The sequence below is a fragment of the Oryx dammah genome, unplaced genomic scaffold, assembly GCF_014754425.2.
Source record: "Oryx dammah isolate SB20612 unplaced genomic scaffold, SCBI_Odam_1.1 HiC_scaffold_29, whole genome shotgun sequence".
In the NCBI taxonomy this organism is placed as follows: domain Eukaryota; kingdom Metazoa; phylum Chordata; class Mammalia; order Artiodactyla; family Bovidae; genus Oryx; species Oryx dammah.
In genome coordinates, this window is record NW_024070213.1 from 90,798,538 (window position 1) to 90,824,253 (window position 25,716).

A 25,716-nucleotide genomic window follows, 5' to 3' on the forward strand; every position below is an offset into this window, starting at 1 on the left:
ACCTGGGGTAGGCAAATCATAAATGAGGAAGAGAACTCATTCTACATTTCCAGGGAACTCCTAGTCAGAAGGTGCAGACTGCACACCAGAAGACATACTAAGGGCAGAGAAAGGAGGGGCTGGAAGTTCTAGATACCCAGGTTGAGGGGTCTGATGAGGGACTGGGGGGCCTCATGAAGGAGGAGAGTGCAGAGTAGATTGGGAAGGTGAACCAGAACTGGGCTGGGGAGAAGGGCAAGAGGTGAAAATGACCTATGTAGCTGTGGAGGTGGGAAAGAGTGAAGCTTACACTGCGCTCCTCAGCAGCATTTTGAGTCTGGCAGTCTCTGTGCCAATGGCCTTGTGCAGCTGCCCTCGTGGCTCCTGCCAGGGTGTGGGTGGCTGCAGGGGCTGTGGGGTGGCAGCAAAGGCCCTGGGTCCCTCTTTCTGCTTCCCTTCCTCCTCTTTTGCACTGGGTGGGGAGGTACCTTTCTAGAAGCAGGATGTCTGGGTTCCAGATTCTTCCTTCCCCAGACATAAATCACAAGTGATTTCATTAAATGCACCTCCTGCTGGGGATGCTGGCTCATAATTCCTCTCTGATTAACCCCCACTACCCCGGCAAGTTTATAGGCCAAGAGAGGGAGGGGATAAGAGGGAGGGAAAAAGGAGGGTTGGGGGAATCCCAGGCGGGTGATGGATGCCTCTGTCAGCCCAGCTCGTATTTATTAATAGTCTTAATACGGGAAGCAATAAAGGAAGAGAGGGATTCTATTAATTAAATCATTGTTATAATTAACTTTCATTAAAGGAGGATCAATAAAGAGGAGTAGAGATGGAGAGAGGAGAGATCCATTATCTCTAATTTCCTTGGAAGGGATTCAGGGAACGAGATGGGGTTGCTAGGAGACAGCAACGTGAGAGAAGGAAGGATGTAAGATGTCACCCAGGTGGGGCTGGAAGGGGGTGGGCAAGGAAGGTTTCAGGTGGCTGCAGATAGGGAATGGTGGGGGTGGCCCATCCATGGGCCCTGAAGGGAATGGAGGGTGGCTGGTAAGGGAGCAACTGGAGTGGAGAACAGTGGGCTGTAGACACGGCTAATGCCGGGTACTGCCGAGAGCTTTGGTGAGCACGGGGTTCCTTAACTCATGCTTTATGATGCTGCGTGTGTGTCTGTCTAGCCTGAAGCTGGTTAGGGTGGATGAATGTGTTTTTGTGTTTGTAGAGTCTGCATGTGCATACTGGTATCTGAGGATTGCAATAGAGGGAGAGAGGGAGGCAGGGTTGGGAGAAATTCAAATAATTCTAGAGACAGGAGGTTTAGGACATTTTTTACCAAGCTGATACTCAAAGGGGTGTACTCTTAATGGGAGTAATGTCTGTCCTTTGGCTCAGGTACAGTGAAGGCTGCTTTGGAGAGTAAAGGTCTCAGCGGCGGAAACTTCACCCTACTTTCAAGACACACACCTCGGCCCATATCCCAGGTCCCACATTGCTCCACCTCGGAACAGCCCTCCCCTCCCCCTCAGTTTGCCCCCTCCTGCACTGCAGTGTTCCCCAACCAGACCCCCACCTGAGACAAAGGTTCCTCTCTCCTCGCTTCCCACCGGCGGCCAGCGTATCAGGAGGCATCATGGAAAAATACCGCCAGCCTCCTCCCTAAGGCACGGGGCTGGGGAGGGCCCTTCCTCCCTTCCTCTTCCCTCCACCAAGGTCTAAGAGCCAGAGGTCTTGAGCATCTTTGCTCTAGTCACACCTCATGATAAGAACACATTTTATTAGAATAGTTATACATATCATATAAATATATTTGTTCAACTACTGGCAGGGGGAGGGCAATGGGGGGGGAGCTCTTATTGCTGAGGGGGGACGTGGTGAGCGAGGGAGGGCTGGCAAGTGGGGACACCTGGGACCATTTGTTCCCCCATCCCTCAGAGAAGGCACAAGTACATTATTTCTTTCCATGTGAGGACCCTGGGGGATGGTGGTGGAGAGGGACAGGAGATAAAGTACAGAAAACCTCAAAAATACAAAAGAAACCTCCAAACTTAATATCTAATGGTATGGAAAAGGCTGGGCTGGGGTATGGAAGGCAGCAGGGGAACAGGAGGAGGAAGCTCAGAACCGGAAGAGACCTAAAAAGGTCATGATGTCAATGCAGGCCCCAGAGAAAACTCAGTAAACAAACACAGACCCTGAAGAAAAGGGGGGGGGTGCCCCAGGAATTGGCTTTGGGGCATCAGAGAGTGTGAGTGTGTGTGGTGGTGGTGGTGCAGTGGTTGGTGTGACTAACAGAAGCAACCGGAGCCAGGAGGGGGTGATTCCATTCCCCCTAGAGAAAGCCTCCTCCATCTGGGTTCCTCCAAAACCGCTTTCAGGGAGTAAATTCAGCCACTGCTTCCAAGAAGAAACCCCTGCCTGGACAGAAGAGCCAGCTGGGAGAGGATGATGTTGGGGAGCCTGGGATGTTTTCAGGCAACAGAATATCATGGAGCTGAGGGTGTTGGAAAAGAGGCATGAAACCTAAGTGTATGTCTATGCATGAGTGTGTGCATGTGCGTAAGTGTGTGTCTGTGTGTGGACTGGGAGTCAGGGGTGGGGTCACTCAAAGGTGAAAGGGTCCTGGGTGCTGAAAAAGAAGTGTCCATCCATGTGGTCCTCCATGGCATCCTTGTCACTCTCGGCTGGGAAGCGCTCCTTACAAATGGGACATTCCTTCCACGGCGGGGTGGCAGGGCCCCCAGTGCTGGCCTCTGTCAAGGGACCCACAGCAAAGCCACTAGAGAAAGACAGAGGGGAAAGAGAGGGTCAGCATGCTCTGCTGCCTTCTCAGCTTTCGGACCTCAGGGAGAGGGACCCACACACGTGGGCTCCCAGATGACCCTGTTCCTAACGTCTTCTCCAAGCCTCTCACAGTCCCCTCTCCCCACAGCACTGGAAGCCTTAGCTTCCCGGCTCCCCCGTGCCCTCTTTTCTTTAGTCCCTGCTGGTTGCTCTAGTATACAGCCCTTCCCCCAACCCGTTCTCCTCCCTCCATCTCCGTCTGCTGCCTAATGAGGCTGAAAATGAGTCTGACATCGTCCTTCATCTTCCTGCTCGAGCCTGGAAGGATGACAGCATCACCTCCTCCTTGCCCAGAGCCCATCTCATATTCAGGCGAAGCTGGGGGCTGGATGATAAAACCTCTCTTGCCTCCCTGCCTTCCCCTCTTGATCTGCAGGGGAAAAGGGAAGGCGGGGGAGGGGGCACAATCTGATACCTGATTCCGTCACCCAAAGGATTGCCCAGGGGAGTCAGAGAGCAGCGACAGCATCTGAGGGGTGATCAGATGGATGCTGGACCCCAGTCTTCTATCTGTTCCTGTCCCTGGGGGCCTTGGTCACCTCCCTTCAACCCCTGACAGAGCCTAGGCACTTACCTGGTGGCTGGGGAAGGGGTAGGGGCAGGAGAGGGGGGACGCAGGGCAATTTGGGCTCCGCGGAGGACGGTGCTAGAACAACACAGAAGCCAGTTAAAGGCAGGGCCCCTGAGTGCGCATGTGCAGTGATAGGATGGGGGAGGGCTGCCTGAAGGCACCAGTGATCTGGGGTGGTGGGTCATTCTCTGTGTCAACACAGCTACATCTCCTTTTCTTAGCTGGGGCCAAGAAGAGGGAGGTGGTGGAAGCGCATGAGGACTGTTCACCTGGGTGCCCTTTCCACGGGCATCCTCCCTGCTGTCTGCCCCCTTGAGCACTCACCTGGCCATGTCGTAGAAGGCACTGCCCAGTTCCGGAAGTAGCAGGTTGGCCTCCTCACCCCCACTCTGCACAGCTGCCATCAGGACCGACTTCTCATCTTCAGCCTCCTGGGCACCAAAGGGATAGGGCTGAGTCTTGGGGTAGTGTCCCAAGACGGGGGGAGCAGAGTGCTGGGGCAGGTAAGGGACAAACAGACTAGGCCCAGGTTGTTAACAGAGGGCTGCAGTAAGAGTGGGGCATGAGAAGCATGTTTTTTTTTTAATATTTATTTTTGTTAATTTATTTGGCTGTACTGGGTCTTAATCATGGCATGTGGGATGTAGTTCCCCGACCAGAGATGGAACCTGGGCATTGGGAGCGAGCAGTCTTAGCCACTGGACTGCCAGGGAAGTCCCAGGAGAAGCATTTGGATGGGGGCTGGTGCACAGGAAGAGAAAACGGGTTTGGGAAGAGGGGGTGGCAGCAGTGAGCTATTGGGTCAGACTAGGTTTGGGGGTGGTGTCTACTGGGTGGCCTTAAAGACAGCCTGGGCCTGCCTGCCCTCCTCCAAGAGCAAGAGAGCCCTGTATAGCTAGAGCTCCCTGCTCTGCAGGCTGGGCCACTTGGGATTGGGCCTACCCCTTGTCCGTGTCCTTGTTCAGTCTCTCCTCTCTGCTCACCGAGTCTGAGCTACTGTCCTCAGCTGGCCCTGAGAGTTGGGGAGCGATGGGGGCTGGCTGGCTGATGACCACGAGGGGAGAAGCCTCTCGAGGCCCTGTGGCAGGGGAGGAGCCTGGGTCTCCACTCTCACACAGGCTGTAGGGTGGGAGCCTCATGTCTTCTGGAGACTCGTCCTCTGAGTCTGTCAGAGCTGCTGGGCAGCCTGCAGGCGAGGGAGCAGGCAGAGAAGAAAGAGGGTTGGATCAGCTCTGGCTTCTCTGGAGGAGAAATACAGTTAACAAATCAGGGACCAGGGTCTGGGAAGGAAGAAGGCAAAACACGGAGGGCAGAGGCTGCTCCCAGGGGGTCATGTGGTGTTTTCCCAACACGGGGAGGGAGAGCTAGGTGGCCGGGGTGGGGGTGGTCACAAGACTGTGGGTGTACAGACTCAGCCCCACGGCGGCGGCCTCCTCGTCCTCTGTGGCAGGGTCCTCACTCCACTTCTCATCGGCCACCTTCTCCAGGCGGGCCTCCAGCTTTCTCATGTACTCCAGCAGTTCCTGGAAGTGGGGAGAAGTATGAGAGGCTGAGAAGGTATGAACCAGGCAGCCCCACAAAGCCTTCCCCTCATCCAGGGTGATCTCTGAGCTCCTCAGAATTTGATGCCTTCATCAAAGGGTGGGAGGGTTTAAGGCAGATTTCCACCCTGCCATGCCCACCCTGCTTCCCCCAGCAACCCTCCCGTCCTGCCAGGTGGGCTTCTAAGAGGAGCCATGGCCCCACTTTTAGCCTCTGGGCCCTTCTTACTGATGCCCATCTCTAAGTCAAGATGACAAGAAGACACCGAGCTCCCAGCCCTCGGGTCCTCCACTCAGGCATCCAGGGGCGGTTCTGGGCTCTCACCTGCTTCTCCTCCTGTAGTTGCTCCTTTTCTTTCTGGAGCACACGCAGCGCTGAGCGCAGCTCTGTCAGCTCCCGCTTGCTCTCTGACAGCTGCACCTGGGGGGAAAGGGCCAGATAGAATCTGGAATCTAGAACGTGCCTCCTAGAACCTGGATGCCACAACATGGAACCACGACTCTTCATGTCTTTGCTCCTCGCTTGCCCTGACGCACGGGAGGCCTGACTCTCCTCCTCCGAGAGCCCTGTCTCAACCGCAGGAGACTCACCTGAGTCCTTGCCTCCACCTCCCAAGTGGGGACTGGGAGGACTGCCTCTGGACTGGGGTGAAGAGGCCTTGGTCAGAGAAGGGCCACCCTAGAATTTTCCTGAGTCATCCCCACTGGGCCCAGAATGTGTGCCGAGAGCAGAAAGGCACACGGCAGGCTTCCGACCAATGAGGGCTAGGAGGCCTGCAAGTGGAATGCCACCCACCAGGGAAGTGAGTGCTCAGCACTTCTGAGCACAGCCAAGGCAGAGGGAAGGGGCACTGATGTCTCGGGAGGCCCCTGCCTGGGGCTCTTGGGAGGCTGGGTGCCTCACCAGGCTAGAGTCCTTTTCCCGGGCCAGTTCAGTCTTGAAAACTTGGCTCTGAGTCTTCTCCTCCTGCACTGCCTTTTCCAGTCGAAGTATCTCTGCACTCAGCTTCAGGATTTTGTCCTTCTCTGCCTGGAGATGCCGAAGAGGCAAATAGGACGTTAAGGGTAAGGAATGCCACTGGTAACAGCAACATTCCTCACTGTGTCTCTTCTTTATTGGACTGAATGTTTTGGAGCCATTTAGAGACATCTTCCCTTCTTGCCTTCCTCATTCCCTGAAAGAAGGGCTCTGACAGCAAGGCACCTTGCTGAGTAGGAATGGGTATAATGCAGGGCTGGGGTGTAGGGTGGAACATGTATCTGAATCAAGATGTTAACAAAGGCAGTTGCTATGAAGACCAGGAACTAGACACTCCTTGCAGGGAGGGGCCGCATCAGGACAGTGAATATACCTCTCTCATAGGCCCTCCTCACCCCTAAGTCCATGAAGGTTCTCACCCTTGTTTCTCTCCCCCCAGGGGATCTGACCACACTGAGGTGGGGGCAGTGGTGACCAGGAATCTGCAGATCCCTCATCCCACTACCTCCATACTTTGCAGCAGCCCTGCCCGCTCCTTGCTCCACTGGCTTTTTTCCTCCTTCAAGTGCAGACTGAGCTCGGCCAGCCTGCCGTTGACTCCGGCCACCTCCAGACGGCTGCGGTGCAGCTCGGCTATGGTGCGGTCCCGGGCTCCTGCTGCGCTGGCCAACTCCTCCCCAAGAAGGGCAGCTTTCTGCTGGCTTGAGGCTGCAAGCTCCTGGGCCCCTCGAAGCTGCTCCTTCAGGGGCTCCAGCTCAGCCTTGGGAGAAAGGAGGAGATGGAATCAGGGCTCCCAGGAGTCATCTGTTGAGCCAGGAAGACAACTAGTTTCCTTCCTGTCCCCCATTGCATCAGGACCTCAGGACTGGGTTCTTTAGTCTTGAGCCATGCCTTTCCCCCTATTTGTTTACAACCAGCCCTGGAACATTCGCTACTTCCTGCTGCCCAGGGGTTTCACTCACCACCCGCTGCTGGGCCTGGCCGAGGGTGTCCTTCATCTGGGCCACCTTGTCCTTCAGTCGCTGGGCCTGAGCACTCTGCTCCTCCTGCCGGTCCTTGGCCTCCTGAAGCTCCAAATTCAAGCGGCGGTTCTCCTGCTGTGCCATCTGGAGCTCAGCCTGGTGAAGGCGGAGAGGAGGTAAGGAAAGGGAATACATATTTGGGGTGACCGGGCAGATGGACCTCTGTGATGAGAAAAGCCAAGGTTCCACTCTTCAGATTTAGCACAAACTCAAGCCGTCAGCCCTGGCCAGCCCTTCCTGGGTTCTCAGCACAAAGCAACTCAGTCCTGAACATCCCATCTCCAGTGGCACAGCCTGGGGTCTTAAGTGAATCTAGCCGTCCCATGCCTCATGTCTGCTCCCCTACACTTCCTTTTAGACCAAAACTCAACTTGGATGTCGTGTGGGCTCTCACACGCGCCATATTCTACCTCCCACTCCACTCCGTCCTTGCCACTCTTGTTTCTGTCCATGGTACTAACTACTTCCCAAGTCATTCAGGCTGGACACCTTGGTGCCATGTGTGGTTCTGTTCTCTCCCTAGCGGCCCACAGGATGGATGCTTCTCTATCCTTGGGTTCTGATGAAGCCATTTGGAAGCTTAAATATTTGATTTCAGTTTCTTCCAAATTATGAAAAATCATGTTGGAAAACAGTGCATACACTCACATATTAGCACACTGGAGATCTCCAAGCACTCACTTCCAGGTTCATTCATTTTTGTGAAAACCTCAGAATAAAGTTTCACCTGTATTTTCTATTGACGTGAAGAGTGAACCGAGATTGCAGGGAGAAGCTTAAAAATGATCATTTGTACTGGTCTGTATATGAGACTCAAGGTGTACTCAACACTGTATAACCATACACGATACAGAAACAGGTTAGCTGCTGAGGCCAACAAAACAGTCATCCATAACCTCCAATTTCAGAGTTTGGTATCCATCAAAATTATCTAATTGTTTTCATCATTTAATAAGGAAATGTTATACATCTGAATTTATAGAAGTAAGTCTATAGTAAAACATGGGATGGACAACTGAGAGAGCAAACCAACTTGGAGCCCTTACCTCGCTTTGCTCCTTGTCTGCCTGCACTTCCTTCAGCTGCCCAAGGAGCTTCTCTTGTTCCCGAGTCAGGGCCTTCACCGTGTCTCTAACCCTGTGAATGGTGGACACAATGCAAGGTGACTTATCCATTTCCAGAGAAGGAACAAAAAGACTCAGACTTTGTCATCAGCCCTTCTGCTGGGGCTCATCTAGCCCAGAACTCCACCTCTCTGGGACACTCAAATTCCAGGTCTAGCCCCAAGTATTCAAGATTGCTGGCTTTAGAGCGCAGTCTAGGGGTACACAGTTGTTCCCTCCTCTCTGTCACTTGGAGGGAAGCTCTGCTGATGGCTTCCCAGTTGTCTGCACTCAATCGAGAGACTGGAATCCAGATTTCTGTAGACAGGGGCCAGTCATCGTTAATGATAAACTTTAGATTTAGGTCAGGAGTCAGCAGGTGTTTTCTGTAAAGGGCTGAGAGTAAGTTTTAGTTCTGCAGGCTGTGTGGACTCTGTGGCAACCTCTCAACTCTGCCACAGGAGTGTGGAAACAGCCATGGACAGTATGTAAATGAACAAGCCTGGCTGTCTCAATAAAATTTTTTTGAAAATTGGAATTTGAATTTCATCCGATTTTTACATGTCACATAATATAACTCTTCTTTTGTTATTCAAACATTAAAAATTGTCAAAACCATTCTCACCTTGTGGGCTATACAAAACCACGTGGTAGGCTGGATTCGGCATGTGGGCCAGTTTGCTGACCCCTGGTCTAGACAGTCCCTGATCTTTTCCAGGTGCTTGGTTTGATCCCAACGTGTCTATTCCATGATTTAGAATCTAGACATTTAGTATCTCCCTAGGGCAAGACTAACACATCCTAGACTGAAGAGGCTTTAGGGACCAACTCACTTTTTACTCTGAGTCTTGGATAGCATGCTGCTTTTCTCCAAAGAGTTTTTAAAAAGATATTAAATCTACCAACACTGAATGAAAGAAACTTAATTATGTCATTTGATGAAAGAATTGTTTCTCCCAGTGAAAACCTGAAGGAGAGGCAAGGGAGGTGGCCAATATTTGTGCTATCTGGTAGAGAGAATAGTTGTCTAGCAGAAGATGGAAATTTATTCTATGTGGCTCCAGAGGTCTACACCAGGACCAATCAGGAAAGCTAAAGGAGAGCAAATATGACACAAGAGATAAAAAAATGATGGCTTTGTGATAAAGAGGCCACCTTCTGAGGCACTGATCTTCCCTCACACACCCTCTTAAATACATTACATTTCTCCCAATGCTAAGGTTCTATGATTTATACCTGTTTTCAGGGCAAAGATCCCATAACGTTCCTGGATCACCAGTTTCTAACATTTCCTAATAATGAGAACAGAGTCTAATCTTATGCTTTGCTGAAGTAAAATCTGAAATCCATCCTCTCTTATCTTGCCTGGACCATTCTATCCATTCCGTTCTTCCAAATCCTGCACTCCTAGCTCCTGCTTCACCTTCGCTGCACAATAAATACCAATGATTATTTCTAAAGGTAAGGAATACAGAATAAGTTAGGAAAGATGGAAGAGAGCTTGGCAGACAGAGATATCCTTAGGAACTGGAATACCCTGAGTGAGGTTGAGAAGGGAAGGAGAAAACCATCAGGCAGGTCTTGCCTGCCTGACACAGGAGGCTGAGGTTCGAGGGTCACAGGAAGCGAAGGGAAGTAATGGGGGTGGAAGGGGTCCCTCACCTGTCAAGCTCCACCTCCTTCATCAGCACTTTCTCACTGATGGTCTGGATGTCATCTTCCAGCTCCAGGATGCGGGCCACGTGGTCTCCCTGTTGTCGGCTCAGGATGTCCCTCTCTTCTGTGAGCTCCCCGTGGGACCGGGAAAGCCCCTGGAATTAAGATTCCCCAAGAAGAGAGAAGCTGAGACTCACCTCGCAATGAGTGGACTAAAGGCTTAGGAGGAGAATTCCTAAGTTTGACTATCTACCCTTCTACCCGGTCACCTTCCCTGAAGAAAAAACTGTAATGGAACATCCCCTTCCAGTGAAGATGGCCACTTCCACCCTATCTCAGCACTCCTGTGACTCAGAGAACTGAGTCTCACTACCAATTTGGGACAAGTCTCCCATCACAGTCAGTTTACTACTACTTGTGACCCCTTCAGCCTGTATCTTTGATGCCAGAACCATTAAGAGCCCACTAACATCTCCCTTTCACTGTCTTCATTTTATTGGGTTTAGATTTTGGACCCCAAGTAGGCAGCCAGGACCTTCCCTCCACCGGCCCAACTCCCACCTTATACTGCTCTGCCAGCTCCGCATGCTCCTGCCTGGCTGCGGCCAGAGCCTTCTCAAGCTCCTGCACTTGGCGCTTCAGCTCTGTCACCTGCCCCTCCAGCTGTAGCTTCAGCTGCATCAGGTCATTCCTCTCTTGCTGGCTCTCATCCAGCTGGTTCTAAGGAGGACAGGATGAGAAGTTGGGTTCTGCCTGTGAAGCACCCATTCCAAGGTCCTGTCCCCAACACTCTGCAGATGCGTGTCAGGGTGGAGAAGTTACATCAGTACAGGCTATAAAGGGGAGAGTCAGGAGGCCTGGTGTGCTACCAAATCTTGCCCACCTCCCATCACACACAGGCTCCCCAAACTCTCAACTGCCCACCCCTCTTCTCTTTCCCCTCAGAGGTCCTGCCCCTTCTTTGCCCAGCGATGGCAGGAAGGAACTCCTCACCTGGCAGAAGTCTTTCTCAATCCACACAGACAAAAGGGATGGCTCCCCTAATTTTACCCTATTTGTTCTGAGTCAGACAAATGTGGGTTTAAATCTCCAGGATGTTTTTTTTTTTTAACTAGCTAGGTGACTCTTAACAAAGTACTTAATTTCTCTGAGTCTCTCTCCTCATCTGACATGTGATTCCCTAGCCTGGATTGTTGGAAGGTTTAAATGAGAAAAATGAATGTAAAAACAGAAAGTGGGTAGGAGTTCTCCCACCGCTGACTTACGTAAGATATGAGCATCTTCTTCCCATCCTTCTGGTGATTCCATAAGCTTAGAGGGTTCCAGAGGGCAGGAGTTTGTGTAAATCACAAACTACTCATTTCTACCTTCTGAGCCTTCCCCAGGCCTGTCCTCTTGTCTGGGGCATGGACATCCTCCCCACCAGGCCCTATCTTTCCCCTTCCTTCAGGAAGTCTTCCTTGCTAACGTCTGCCTCCTCTCCCTTATTCTTCTCTATTTGGTCCAATAGAAAAATAATACAAGCTACATATATAACTTAAAATTTTCTAGTAGACGCTTAAGGAAAATAATAAGAAACAGATGGAATTCATTCATCTAATCCAGTCGATCAAAAATGTTATCATTTCAACATGAAATCGATATAAACCATTATTGAGATCTTTTACATTCTTTTTTTTTTTAATACTAGGTCTTCAAAATCCAGTGTGTATTCCACCCATACAGAATATCTCAGTTTAGACCAGTCACATTTCAAGTGCTGAACAGCGACACATGGGTAGCTGCTCCACAGGTCTGGGGCCCTACCGATCTGCTCTCCCTCCTCACTCATCCCGGAAGTGGGTCTCATCCTTCCTTCCCTCGGAATGATCCTTCCCCAAGGGGCCTCCCTCCACCCTCTGCATCTTCCTCTAGAGCCCAGGGAAGGATGCAGCCCCAGAAGTAGGAGGTTCAAAAAGTTCTTAGGAAATCCTGAGTGATGCTGGCCTGTGGGTGGTCTGCTTTCCTATCCGATGTGTTTGTGACTGTGTCGGATGTCGGACTGAGGCTTTCCTGTAGGCAAGGCTTTGGGTAACTCCCAGTGAGGTCGCAGCTGAGGCTACAGCGAGGGCAGCATGAAGCGGGAGGGGCCCCCTGCAATGCTATCCTCCGGCGCCCTTGCCCAGGAGCAGCTCTGCTGCTCCGTTCTCACCTGCAGCACAGTTGCCTTGGGGACAACCAGCAGGATGTCAGAGCCACCATCAGTCTCCTCCAGGGTCACCAGTTCATCCATGGGCCGCGGCTCTCGGAACTGGAAAGGGGGGCTCTGCCCACACACCCGGCCCTGGCGGTTCACATAGCGAAACTGGTAGAGCTGGGCTCCAGGTTTGGGCAGGTAGCTGGCTGTGAGGAAAAGTACAGACCCAGGACCCCAAAATGATGCCAGGCCCTCAGGTGCTCAGCAAACCCTCTTCCCCTTGGTGTGTCTTATTAGCCATTGTCTTTGGCTCCAGCCCCTTGCTCCCTGTTCTACAGACTGTTTTCTCTCCTCTCCGTCTCCCACAGGCTATTTCTGATCTCTGGGATACTCTTTCCCTCCTTTCTGCCTTGCCCTCTCTTTCCTCTCTTGCCCAAACCGACCCTCTTTAATAACAACAACAACAACAATAACAATGCTGTTGTTGTTGTTTAGTTGCTAAGTCATGTCCGACTCTTTTGCGACCCCATGGACCATAGCCCACAAGGCTCCTCTGTCCATGGGATACCCCAAGCAACAGTAGTGGAGTGGCTTGCCGTTTCTTCCTCCAGGGGATCTTCCCGACCCACGGATTGAACCTAGATCTCCTCCACTGGCAGGTGATTCTTTATCATTGAGCCACTAGGGAAAGCCAGTAACAACGCTAGTTATCATTTTTTTTGAGTACCCATTATGTGCCAGGCACTGTATTAACATCTTTATCTGTATCATTTTAAATCTTCCTATAAGCCAGGCATACCCTTTTACTGTTATGATAACGGACACAGATAGGTTAAGTAATTTGCCCAAGGTCAAACAGCTTGTAAGTATTAGAGTTGAGATTTGACGCTTTCAGAATCTAATGAGCATCTTCTAATATACGAAGCCACTTTTCCCTCTTCCCTACCTCCTAATTCCACAGGAGGAGTTCCCTCCTTTTTCCTTAGGAGGCAGGGTTATTGGCCCTTTACTGTTCATGTCTGAACCCCTGATGCTGTGAAAACCCCATGATTCTATCAATATATCTGGTGAGCCCATTACCCTCTTCCAAACTCCATCCCTTTGACCCCTCCCTCCCGATTTTCCCTCTTGCTTGTACCTTGGAACTGGACACTGGCGTGGATGGGAGAACCATCAGTAACACTTTCAGGCACCAAAGACCACACAAATGTGTGGTAATCCCGGACACAGGCAGCCTCCACCTGTCAGAGCCCACAGTGGGAGAGGGGTATGGCGATGCACCGCCCAGCTCCGGATGGTGCAGAGGGCTGAGGGACTGAACGGGGGCGGGCAGGATGGTGTGGCTGTGGCAAGGATGCTGAGAGACAGGGAAAGTGGAGGGATGCTAGTGTGTCAGGAGAGACAAGGTTAAGATAGGGAGAAGGTGGGCTTTGCTTATACAGATGGCCTTAGCCATTTCTGACATCCTTCTCCCTTCTTCCCTATCATTATGAGGTTGTGAATCCAGAAATCAAGTCGTTCCCCTTATTCCAAACCACCCACGGCCCATAAACCTGAGCCCAAAGGGGATCTAGGGATACCTTGAAGATGCCAATCCAGTCACTGGCACTGGGCACGGTGCCTGGCGGGAGTGTGTAGTGACATTCCACCTTGGTGTTGGGAATGTAGGTCCGGGCTACATTCAGAAAGTTGACTCCACCCCGGGATGGTGCCCGGCTTAGTGATGACTCTTCCATTCTGGTCTCGAGCTATCTGTCCTCCTGTGAAACAAAGATTTAATATCCTAAAAAGTCTCTCCCCTCTACCTCTCTGCCCCACAACTCTGTCCCTACCCACCCACAGCCCCTGCCCCTGGAGATGACGGTGTATCTGGTTTTCAACCCCTGTGAGTTACAGGACTCTTTAAAGATATCAATCTTTGTTTCTAGGGCATTGGTCTGGCCTTCGTGGTTGGTATACATCTTGTCTCACACTGCACCCTCTGAGTCACAGGCTTTTCCTAGAATTAAGATCTAATTTCTGCTCCCTTTTCACAGCCCCACTGACCAAGCCTCAGTACCCTAGATTCTGCTTCCTGCAATCAGTCCCTCATTTTCCATCTCTTAATAGCCTTGGATATTCCAAATTCTTCAGCCTCCATCTCCTCACCCCATCCCTCACATCTTCTGGCTCTTGAATTCAACTTCCAACTGAGGTATGGGCCCCCCCTCATCCTGAGCAGGTCTCCTTGCTCACTCCAGCTGTACCCAGAAATGACTTATGACAAAACAGCAACCATCTCTGAAAGTAACAAGCCAGTCTTTGGAGCTGGAATGTGGCTGACCAATCCTGAAGCCTGTGAACTCTCACCCTCTCTTCCCATCTCTCCCCTGTCTTATGCCATGAATAATAATAATAATAATAATAAAGCCTGTACTCTCATCCAAGAGACAAAGGGAAAGAATGGAAATACAGGTTCTCTCCCTCAATTATTACTCCAGAAAGTCAAGAATTCTGGAGGCGGCTGCTTCAAGGGTGAGGTGGAACACTCAGTAGGAATGTGGTGCTGTGGGGAGATGGAATGTGGGGGCCTGGAGCCAGGAAAGCCCCACCCCCAGTAGGGACAGCCTGGAAGTATGGGCCCTTGGAACGGGGAAATGTACACATATGTTGAGAGGAGGAGAAACAGTTCAAAAAGAACCTCACATTCTTTTCTTCAGGTCTTGAGCAGGGCTCGAAACCTACTGGTTTGACTGTTAACCCATCGCTAGTTTTCCCCTTCCCCCTCATTTTCTCTGTTCCCCTTAGCCTCAATTCTAAATGTCTGAACCCTTCCATCTGCTTGGACTGGTAGTTGGAGGCATGCTATAGGATGGGATTAAGAAGAAAGGTGTTCTAAGTTGGGTGAGGAGAGTTCACTGGAAAATCTGAGGGTAGAGCGAGGAAAGGTAACAATAATCAAGAGAACTCTGCAGCGGAGGACTGTGAGATGGCCCTCGTCAACTCTCATCTCCAGCCCACTGAACTCAGTCCTGTGTCAACCACAGCAATGGGTGTCCAATCAACCACAGCCACTAGTCATGTGCACGCCCTCAGACATCACAAACCCACACCAGGCTTAAGTCAGGTGGGCAGGGACTTTAAAAGAGGACAGAAACTGAGGGAAGAGGGAAGGTGGGCCAGCTCTATAAAAAGGAGCTATGTCTCCCTCCAAAATGGAGACTTATGACAACAAGAGGTGTCTCTTTATTTCCATCTCTGAAAAATCCCTAGTGAAAACTAGTCTATGTTTTTTCCCCTTCAATACAATTCTGGCTTTCTAAAAGGGGCTGAATTGTTCTCAAAGACATTGTCCTGGGGAACCAGGACAATATTCCCCACAAAATTCATAACATCTGGAAATATCCCCCAGGTTTGAAAGAGACCTATGGGCACCTAAGGTCTGTATGTGTAGCCAGATTCAGGTGTTTGCATTGGGGGGAGGGGGGGTCCCATCCCCCCACCACGCTGTAGGGCTCTAGAGTTCTTTGACATTCTACATCTTGGAAGGCTTCCCTCCCCAAGGATCCAGCGTAGTGAAGGCCTTTGGATTGGTCGGGGGGAGCAGCGTAGGGGGTAAGGGGAAAGGGAAGGTTTGTGGGGCGAAGTCTTGCTGGGCCGAGAACGAGCAGACTTCAGCCTCCCTCGAGTTCCCTTAAGCGTATCACGCTTTATAGAGAAGAACTGAGAGGGAGGCAAGAGCCGTCAGAGGGCACCCCCGTGATCAGGCCCCCCATGAGACCAAGAACTCCCGAAACAGTGGGGATGGCTTCTCCAGTCCGGAAAGTGTTAACGCTCAAACGCTCCTGCTCCCCCTTCTACGGTTCCCTTAGACGACCCTTTCACAGATTGGAAAGTGGGGTGACCCCCCATAAGATCGCCCCCAAATTAGGCCAAGTTTTCTTACCCCACAGACGGATCAGCTGTTCCCTCACCTTTCACCAACAAAAACAGCACTCGGACTGAGAGGGGGAGGGAGATGGGTGGGCGCGAGGGCTTCTGGGGTTTGTGGTTCCCCCTCACTTTTTCCCTGTTGAACCAGCGCGGAACTGGGACTACATATCCCAAGAGGCTGTGCATAAGGGGGGCGGAGTAGAGGGCAGCCGTGGTGGCTGCCTCACCGCTGTATCCTGGGAGGCGTAGTTCTCACTTCCACTGCAGCCAACGAGGGTGCGGCCACCAAAGGACTTCACAGCCCAAGATGCCTTGGGAGGGGGCAAGCTATATTAGTGGCGACTGCTGGTTGGTAATGTGCGCGTTTAGCGGGTGGGGAGGAGTTACGGCTCTAACGCCCCTTGTATAATTCTTTAGAGTCGGCCGAAGCGTTCGGGTACTCCCTCTTGTTTACTTTTTTTCCTCTTTCGTTTACTTTTAACACAACATGTGAGATAGGAAGTTTTGTTATCCACTCTACAGATGTAGAAGCCAAAGCCCAGAATGGTTATGGAACCGGCCAAAAGTATCAAAGCTATGAGATGGTAGGACTGCACGACTCCGAGTGTCCTTGCCATTACATCACGGCGACCCTACCATTTAGGGGATAGGAAACTAATCTAATATCTGTGGCAGTAGTTTCTCTGCTTCAACATCAGGGACAGCCCCTGCAAAAACTATGTGCTGGGCACCGCTGGCGACTTTTTCCCCCCAACTTTAAGGTCTCAGTGCCAGAGGTCTGCCAATACAATCCTGGCCTGGCATTCCTGGAATGGTCTCTAGGTCCAGGAGGATCCATTGTCTAACGTGGTGCTTGGGGGAGAAGGGGGGAAGATGAAGTTCAAGTTGGAAAGGAAACCGGACATAGTTCAGGACGGGCCACACACACAAAAAAAAACCACTTAGGGGACTACTTTTTCCAAGCCTCTTAACTGGCTTAAATTTAGGATAAGAGACATATTTTTGCTCCTGTTTTTGTTTAGGGGAGGTGAAAGATTCACACTCCTACACCCCGAGTTTTATTAAAGACTTGGGTATCCTGCTCCCCCTGTGTGCTCTGGACCCTCCAAGTAGTCTGAGACATTCAGAATGATCTCTCTGTGTCTGTCTCTGTATTAAGGAATTACAGTCTAAGAATTGATTTGCACTTTCTGGGTGCCTGCTTTAATTCTCTCCTGCATTAAGTTATGGAGCCTCTGCCTTTTCCAAGTTTGGGGGTAGTATTTTGCTTTTATGACTGAAAAGGATATCTGGTGCTTGCCCTTGGGTGCCTTTCATCTGAAGATGTCCAAGCACTTAACAATAAGTCATTGGGCTTCACAAACATTAAAGTGACATGTCTGTGTCATTAGTCAGGATTTATGAGTTAGGGAACAAGCTTCTGGTTGCTGAGATGGCTCAAGGTCCTGGGGTGGATGCAGAATGAGGCCTGTCCAGGGACTCAAGTCTCAGTTGTTCTTGGTTTTTGTCTTCCACCCAGAATAAAGGCTTATAGGAAAACTCAGTTTTAGCTGGAGCTAGAAATAATAACTTCATTTATTCGGTGTTTACAATGTGTTTAAATGATGACCGCAGCCATGAAACTGAAAGACGCTTGCTCCTTGGAAGGAAAGCTATGACAAACCTAGACTGCGTATTAAAAAGCAGAGATATCACTTTGCTGACAAAAGTCTGTATAGTCAAAGCTATGGTTTTTCCAGTAGTCATGTATGGATGTGAGAGTTGGACCATAAAGAAGGATGGATGAGTGCCAAAGAATTGATGCTTTTGAACTGTGGTGCTGGAGAAGACTCTTGAGAGTCCCTTGAACTGCAAGGAGGTCAAACTAGTCAATCCTAAAGGAAATCAACCCTGAATATTCATTGGAATCAGTGACATTAAAGCTGATGCTTCAATACATTGACCACCTGATGCAAAGAGCTGACTCTGGAAAAGTTCCTGATGCTGGGAAAGATTGAAGGCAAAAGAAGGGGGCAGAAGAGGATGAGATGATTAGATAGTCAGATAGCATCACTGACTCAGTGGACATGAATTTGAGCAAGCTCTGGGAGATGGTGAAGGGCAGAGGAGTCTGGGGTGCTGCAGTCCATGGGGTTTCAAAGAGTTGGACTTGACTTAGCGACTGAACAACAGCAACGACAAAACCATGCTAAGCATTTTTCCAATTAATACAACAGTCTTATATGTAGGCCTTATTATTATCCCCCTTTTCGATTTTCCATATGATAAAGATTGAGGTACAGACAATTTAAGGGATTTACTTGGGGTCATCCAACTAGTAAGTGGCAGGATTAGGATTCAAGCAAAACTAGTCAATACACCATATTACCACCCCAGAAACTCCTGGGGTACTAACTCCCTTTGTTCTAATGAACAGTGCTGTTATTCAGTGGACAAGTGTTCACTGAACATTTGTGTACACGGTGCGAGGTGATGTGAAACATTAATTCAGCAAATAGGTGTGTCAGGTAGTGTGCTAGGTATTCAGTACATTTTGTTGAATAGAATGGGATCTGAAAAGGATAAGCTTATGCCAGGCTGAAGCAAAGATGCAGCGGTGGGAATGTATAACTTTTTCTAGAGCCTAGGAAGTCACATGGGCTTCCCTGGTAGGTGGTAAAGAATCTGCCTGCAGTGCAGGAGACCTGGGTTTGATCCCTGGATTGGGAAGATCCTCTGGAGGAGGACATGGCAACCCACTTCAGTATTGTTGCCTGGATAATCCCCACGGACAGAGGACTGGGGGACTACAGTCCATGGTGTCCTGAAGAGTCAGACACGACTGAGTGACTAAGCACAGCACAGCAAGGAAGTCACATAAGAACTGCACATCAATTACACTTTTTCCCTCCAAACTCAGATTATTGGTAATGACTGCCTGAAATGTTGTGTTGAGGATTCTGAGGAAAGAGTGCTAGGATTAATTAGTAATGTCTGTCAGGTACTCTAGATGGAAGATGGCCATATTAGATTGACTTTATTGTTTGAGATTATTTACTTTCTCCTTCTCTGCCCATTGCAATGTAGCTTGCAGTATCTCCTGTGGAAGGAATATATGTCTCATTTTATTGACTTTGCTTTTTTAATGTTTACATTTTTTATTTGGCTGTACCAGGTCTTAGCTGTGGCATGTGAACTCTTAGTTGCAGCATGTGGGAACTAGTTCCTCAACTAGGGATCAAACTGGGCCCCCTGCTTTGGGAGCATGGAGCCACTGGAGCAACAGGGAAGTCCCCTCATTTCACTGACTTTGGAATTGATCATTTTTCCTGTTTTGGCCAACAGAATGTGAACAGATGTGACTCATGCCATGTTTGAGCATGTGAATTTATACTTTCTTGTTCTTCTCTGCCGCTAGAATAGGCATATTCCATATGAGGGCTGTTCCTTTTGCCTGAGTCCCAGATGAGAAGAGCTGGCCTACATGTACATAAGTTAGAGATAAATCTCTGTTGCTGTCAGTCACTGAGATTTTGAGATTGGTTGTTATAGCAGCCAAGCTGACTAGTGCACATGTCTAGGTAATGGTATCAAGTGTGATAGGTAAGTTTAAGCCAGGGTGTGGAGAACCCTGAATGCCAGGTAAAGCAGAGCCTCCTATGTATTTATCAGAATCTCTTTCCTTCTTTTTTTTTTGGACATAAAGATGGACCACATTTTTTTGGTTTCTCTCTGATGTGTTGCATTTTCACACCTGGCTTGTGAAACCTCCCAAGGGAGATCCTTCATGTTCTTTCCTTTTTAGCTTCATGCATAGGACCTTATGCATAGTGATCCAAAGGTTAAATGTTAAAGATGGTGGGGCTACAGGTTGGAAGGAACTTAGATCCCTGAATCACTACTCAGCAAAGAACTATCTGCTAATCAGGAATTAGCAGATTGGTTGATTATATTATTTGCAGCCAAAGATGGAGAAGCTGTATACAAGTCAGCAAAAACAAGACCGGGAGCTGATTGTGGCTTAGATCATGAACTCCTTATTGCCAAATTCAGACTTAAATTGAAGAAAGTAGAGAAAACCACTAGACCATTCAGGTGTGACCTAAATCAAATCCTTTATGATTATACGTGGGGTGAGAAATAGATTCAAGGGATTAGATCTACTAGACAGAGTGCCTGAAGAACTATGGATGGAGGTTCGTGACATTGTACAGGAGGCAGGGATCAAGACCATCCCCAAGAAAAAGAAATGCAAAAAGGCAAAATGGTTGTCTGAGGAGGCCTTACAAATAGCTGAGAAAAGAAGAGAAGTGAAAGGTAGGGGAGAAGAGGAAAGATACACTCATTTGAATGCAGAGTTCCAAAGAATAGCAAGGAGAGATAAGAAAGCCTTCCTCAGTGATCAATGCAAAGAAATAGAGGAAAACAACAGAATGGGAAAGACTAGAGATCTCTTCAAGAAAATTAGAGATACCAAGGGAACATTTCATGCAAAGATGGGCACAATAAAGGACAGAAGTGGTATGGACCTAACAGAAGCAGAAGATACTAAGAAGAGGTGGCAAGAATACACAGAAGAACTATACAAAAAAGACCTTCACGACCCAGATAATCACAATGGGGTGATCACTCACCTAGAGCCAGACATCCTGGAATGTGAGGTCAAGTGGAAGTCAAGTTAGGAAGCATCACTACAAACAAAGGTAGTGGAGGTAATGGAATTCCAGTTGAGCTATTTCAAATCCTAAAAGATGATGCTGTGAAAGTGCTGCACTCAATATGCCAGCACATTTGGAAAACTCAGCAGTGGTCACAGGACTGGAAAAGGTCAGTTTTCATTCCAATCCCAAAGAAAGGCAATGCCAAAGAATGCTCAAACTACTGCACAGTTGTACTCATTTCACACGCTAGTAAAGTAATGCTCAAAATTCTGCAAGCCAGGCTTCAACAATACCTGAACTGTGCACTTCCAGATGTTCAAGCTGGATTTAGAAAAGGCAGAGGAACAAGAGATCAAATTGCCAACATCTGCTGGATCATTAAAAAAAAAAAACAAGAGAATTCCAGAAAAACATCTATTTCTGTTTTATTGACATGCCAAAGCCTTTGACTGTGTGGATCACAACAAACTATGGAAAATTCTTCAAGAGATGGGAATACCAGACCACCTGAGAAATCTGCCTATTGAGAAACCTGTATGCAGGTCAGGAAGCAACAGTTAGAACTGGACATGGAACAACAGACTGGTTCCAAATTGGGAAAGGAGTACGTCAAGGCTGTATATTGTCACCCTGCTTATTTAACTTATATACAGAGTACATCATGAGAAACGCTGGGCTGGATGAAGCACAAGCTGGAATCAAAGTTGCTGGGAGAAATATCAATAACCTCAGATATGTAGATGACACCACCCTTATGGCATAAAGCGAAGAAGAACTAAAGAGCCTCTTGTGAAAGTGAAAGAGGAGAGTGAAAAAGTTGGCTTAAAGCTCAACATTCAGAAAACGAAGATCATGGCATCTGGTCCCATCACTTCATGGCAAATAGATGGGGAAACAATGACAGACTATTTTGGGGGGCTCCAAAATCACTGCAGATGGTGACTGCTGCCGTGAAATTAAAAGACACTTGCTCCTTGGAAGAAAAGTTATGACCAACCTAGACAGTGTATTAAAAAGCAGAGATATTCCTTTGCCCACAAAGGTCCGTCTAGTCAAAGCTATGGTTTTTCCTTTAGTCATGTATGGATGTGAGAGTTGGACTATAAAGAACGCTGAGCACCAAAGAATTGATGCCTTTGAACTGTGGTGTTGGAGAAGACTCCTGAGAGTCCCTTGGACTGCAAGGAGATCCAACCAGTCTGTCTTAAAGGAAATCAGTCCTGAATATTCATTGGAAGGACTGATGCTGAAGCTGAAACTCCCATACTTTGGCCACCTGATGGGAAGAACTGACTCATTTGAAAAGACCCTGACACTGGGAAAGACTGAAGGTGGGAGGAGAAGGGGAAGACAAAGGATGAGATATTTGGACGGTATCACCGACTCAATGGACATGAGTTTGAGTAAACTCCAGGAGCTGGTGAGGGACAGGGAGGCCTGAGGTGCTGCAGTCCATGGGGTCTGAGTGACTGAACTGAACTGAATCAGGAACATGTGTTTTGGATTTCACTTGATGAAAAAAATCAATTTCTATTTTGTTAAAGCACTAACATCTGGGGACTTATGTTTCATAGTAGCTAGTCTTTTCCATCAGATTAAGAGATTTGGACTTGATTCCCATTAGGAGTAAGAAGTTAGTCACTGAAAATTTTTTAACAAAGAGAATAATATTGTGAAGACTAGTGGAAATTTAGACTTTGCTGGTGGTACAGTGGATGAGAATCTGCCTGCCAATGCAGGGGCTATGGGTTCGATCCCTGACCTGGAAAAGTTCCTCGTGCCCTGGAGCAACTGAGCCCATGTCCCACAGCTGCTGAGGCTGTACTAAAGAGCCCTTGAGCTGCGGCTACTGAAGCCTGTGTGCCTGGAGCCTGTGCTCCACAATGAAGAGGGGCCTTTGTTCACTGCACATAGAGAAAGCCTGTGCACAGCAGCGAAGACCAAGTGCAACCTGCAGAAAAAAAAACAAAAAAAAACAAAAAAAAAACAGGGGAAATTACAGTTGTAGGGATTGAAGAATCCTTCTGAGTGAGGTTGTGAGATCTTGGGACTGTTGTTATTTTCAGAATACAGGCTGACTCCTGATTGGGCTGGGGGAAGATTGCCATGATCTTGGGGAGGCTTTCTAGAGGCTACGGAAGGAGCTGCTAGGAAATGAATCCTATATTCCTGAAGTTGAAAATGTCTTTTCTCTTTGGTAAAAGTCCTAGCTCTGGCATTGCTTCATCTAGCCCAGTGCCTGATACATAATAAATGTTGAATGGACGTTAGTCTTGTACTCTTGGAATGCTTTGAGGAGCTACCACTAGTTGAGTGTATACTGTGTAAGAGAGTCCTTTCACCCACTGAATCATCACAAAAACCCTGCAAGATACTGTCAGATTTTACAGATGAAGAATCTGAAACTCTGAGAGTAACTTGCCCAAGATCTCAAAAAACAATCTTCTTCTGAAACCCATACTTTTTCCATTATAACAAGATGCTTTCTCAGAAAATCATAATGGCTAATATTTACTGAGTGCCTGCCAGTGCCAGGCGCTCTGCTGGGTGCTTTACAAACATACAGAAGCAGCTGGTGCATCCGATATTGTAGTCTGTTACTAGTGTATCCAAACTGTGGACTCTGTGGGAAGTAGGTGTCTTAGTCTGCTCAGGCTGCCATAATAAAATACCATAGAATGAGTGGCACAAACAACAAGAATTTATTTCTCATGTTTCTGGAAGCTGGAAAGTGCAAGATCACGATGCTAGCTAGCTGATTTGGTTCCTGGTGAGGACTCTTTTCCTGGTGAGTAGACAGCTGAGTTCTCACCATGTCTTCACGTGGGAGAGAGTGAGAAAAGACAAGGTCTCTGATCTCTTCTTACAAGGGCACTAATCCCATCATGAGGGCCCCACCCTCATGACCTCATCTAACCCTAATTACCACCCAAAGGCCCCATCTGCAAACACTCCATTGCTGTTTAGGGTTTTAATATATGAATTTTGAGTGGACACAAACAATCAGTCTATACCAGCAAGAAAATATTAACATTATTTTAGGGCAAAGTTGGATTCTTTTGGACTTCTCTTTAGGACCCCTGGCCCATTTTCTTTTGTCCTCTTAGTTCTTTGGCACCATTCCTTCAGGCTAGGTGGAAGGGTGGTCTAGGGTTCTCAGTAAGACTCAGGTCCTGGAGCTCCCCTTCACTGTTGACTCACAGACCCACTCTAATCTGAAAGTGTTTGTATCACATCAGTCTTTTCTTTATTAGTGGTGAGAAGATGTGGCTCTGAGAACTTACCTATACATTTATTCTCATTCATTTATAGTTATTTATTAAACATTTTAAATAAGGATTATGTGTCAATAGCTGGAATAGCAGCCAATGACAATGTAGCTTTCCGGTTTCAAAGGCCTTTTACCTTCTTGGACTGATTTGATCCTCACAATCAATACTGTGAAGTGGGTTGTATTATTACTATATAATTAGAAAGATTTACTTATTTATTGTTGGCTGTGCTGCGTCTTCATTGCTGCATGAGGTTTTCTCCAGTCGCAGTGAGCGGGGACGACGCTCTGGTTGCAGTGTGTGGGCATCTCATTGTGGTGGCTTCTTTCGTTGCCGAGCACAGGCTCTTGGGTTCGTGGGATTCAGTAGTTGCAGCTCCCAGGCTCTAGAGCATAGGCTCAATAGCTGTGGTGCACGGGCTTAGTTCTCCAAGGCATCTTCCCAAATCAGGGATCCAATCCACGTGTCCTGCATTGGCAGATGGATTCTTCACCACTGAGCCACCAGGGAAGCCCCTGTTTATTACTATGTAAATTTTATCAGTGAAGAAGCCAAGGCTCAAAAATACTAAAATGCTAAATAACTTGACCAGAGTCACAGAGATGGTATAATATTCAAATCAAGAATTTCTGAATCCTTGAAATTCCCTGCTGATCCAGTGGTTAAGACTCTGCGCTTCCACTTTGGGCATCACAGGTTTGACCCCTGGTTAGGGAACTAAGATTCTGCATGCTGTAAAGAATAAATAAAGAATAAAGAATTTCTGAATCCCGAGTGCTCCCCTCTATCTTCTACATCCATTACAATGCAAATTCTATGGTGCCTTAGGCCTGGTTTCTTGCTAGTTCAGCCTTGTTACCTTAATTTGTACTTTAGATAAAACATCTGTAGCAGACAACCCCCAGATCTCAGCATCTTAACATGATAAAGACTTAGGTATCACATAGTCCAATGTGGATGTCTATGGTCAAGTAACTCAGGAATCTGGATCCGTCCATGCTGTGGGTCTGTCATCTTAACTATGTGGCCTCAGGTTGCCCAGGTGTCATCCTGCCAGCAGATGGGGAAGAGAAACCATGTGGAGAAACTGTAACTACTATTAACCTCTTCAGTCCAGAAGTAACACATCACTTCTGCTTATATTCCACTGGTGATAACCAGTCCTATGGCTCTACCTCACTACAAAGGGGCTGGGGGTCAAATTTAGCCGTGTGCCATTTCCACTTTCCATCAACATGGGGTTGAGTCAACATTCAAGATTTGATAAGAGTTGTCCTAGAAGAAAAGAAGCCTCTGGGAAGAACTTCAAATGTTGGTGAAGCATCAGGGCCCAAGGTGACTAGTGATAGAAGTGGTCTTTTCCCCTCAAGAAAGAGTTATTTCTATAGTTTTTATGATTTTTATACTCTGCTGAAAAGTTTGAAATTTTTTACACTATCACAAAGTAAACAAAGCTGTGTTACGGTCATAATTTTAGTCATTGATTTCATGCACTTGACAATTCTATAACTTTTCTAGCAGTTTCAAAATACTTCTCTCTGGGAAACCGTGTGGGTGGGAATGTCCTCTAAGCTTCCTGGGCCTCCCCAGTGCCATCAGAATAGAGAGGGTTAACCCCGGAGCCTGGGAAAGCAGTAAGGAGGCAGTTCAGTCATCTTGCTGAGAGCGCCTCATCTGCCAGAGAGAATGGAGCCAAGTGGGTAGGTTCAAGAGTTCTTTAGGGACTTCCCTGGTGGTCCAGTGATTAAGAATCTGTGCTTCCACTGCAGAGGGCACAGGTTCCATCCCTGGTCAGGGAACTAAGATCCCACATACCTCAAAGTGAAAAAGTGTTAATCACTCAGTTGTGTCCAACTCTTTGCGACCCCATGAACTGTTGCCCACCTCTGTCCATGGGATTCCCCAGGCAAGAATACTGGAATGAGTTGCCATTTCCTTCTCTAGGGGATCTTCCCAACCTAGGGATTGAACCCCCTGTCTCCTGCCTTGCAGACAGATTCTTTACCATCTGGTGCAGCCCA

The 25,716-nt window shown here is 48.4% G+C and overlaps 1 protein-coding gene across 1 annotated transcript; it reads right to left on the bottom strand.

Moving 5' to 3' along the window:
• Positions 1 to 1,736: 1,736 nt before the first annotated feature.
• On the bottom strand, positions 1,737 to 15,879 carry CALCOCO1 (calcium binding and coiled-coil domain 1). Its single transcript, XM_040234276.1, has 15 exons — positions 15,797 to 15,879; positions 13,452 to 13,631; positions 13,010 to 13,112; positions 11,887 to 12,077; positions 10,257 to 10,415; positions 9,702 to 9,850; positions 7,983 to 8,073; positions 6,877 to 7,032; positions 6,420 to 6,674; positions 5,840 to 5,965; positions 5,261 to 5,356; positions 4,806 to 4,917; positions 4,378 to 4,580; positions 3,719 to 3,825; positions 1,737 to 2,758 (listed from the first exon to the last, which is right to left on the bottom strand). Exons 2-15 carry the CDS (start codon positions 13,605 to 13,607, stop codon positions 2,581 to 2,583), a joined length of 2,082 nt encoding a protein of 693 aa, XP_040090210.1. The 5' UTR covers positions 13,608 to 13,631; positions 15,797 to 15,879; the 3' UTR covers positions 1,737 to 2,580.
• Positions 15,880 to 25,716: the final 9,837 nt, after the last annotated feature.

Excerpts from the sequence above, each read along its gene's own strand:
- CALCOCO1 (XM_040234276.1), bottom strand. The coding sequence starts at position 13,607 with ATGGAAGAGTCATCACTAAGCCGGGCACCATCCCGGGGTGGAGTCAAC. Across the intron at positions 12,078-13,009 it reads CGCCAGTGTCCAGTTCCAAG|CCAGCTACCTGCCCAAACCT; the intron begins GTACAAGCAAGA and ends TTTTCCTCACAG. Across the intron at positions 9,851-10,256 it reads AGCTGGCAGAGCAGTATAAG|GGGCTTTCCCGGTCCCACGG; the intron begins GTGGGAGTTGGG and ends TCTTAATTCCAG.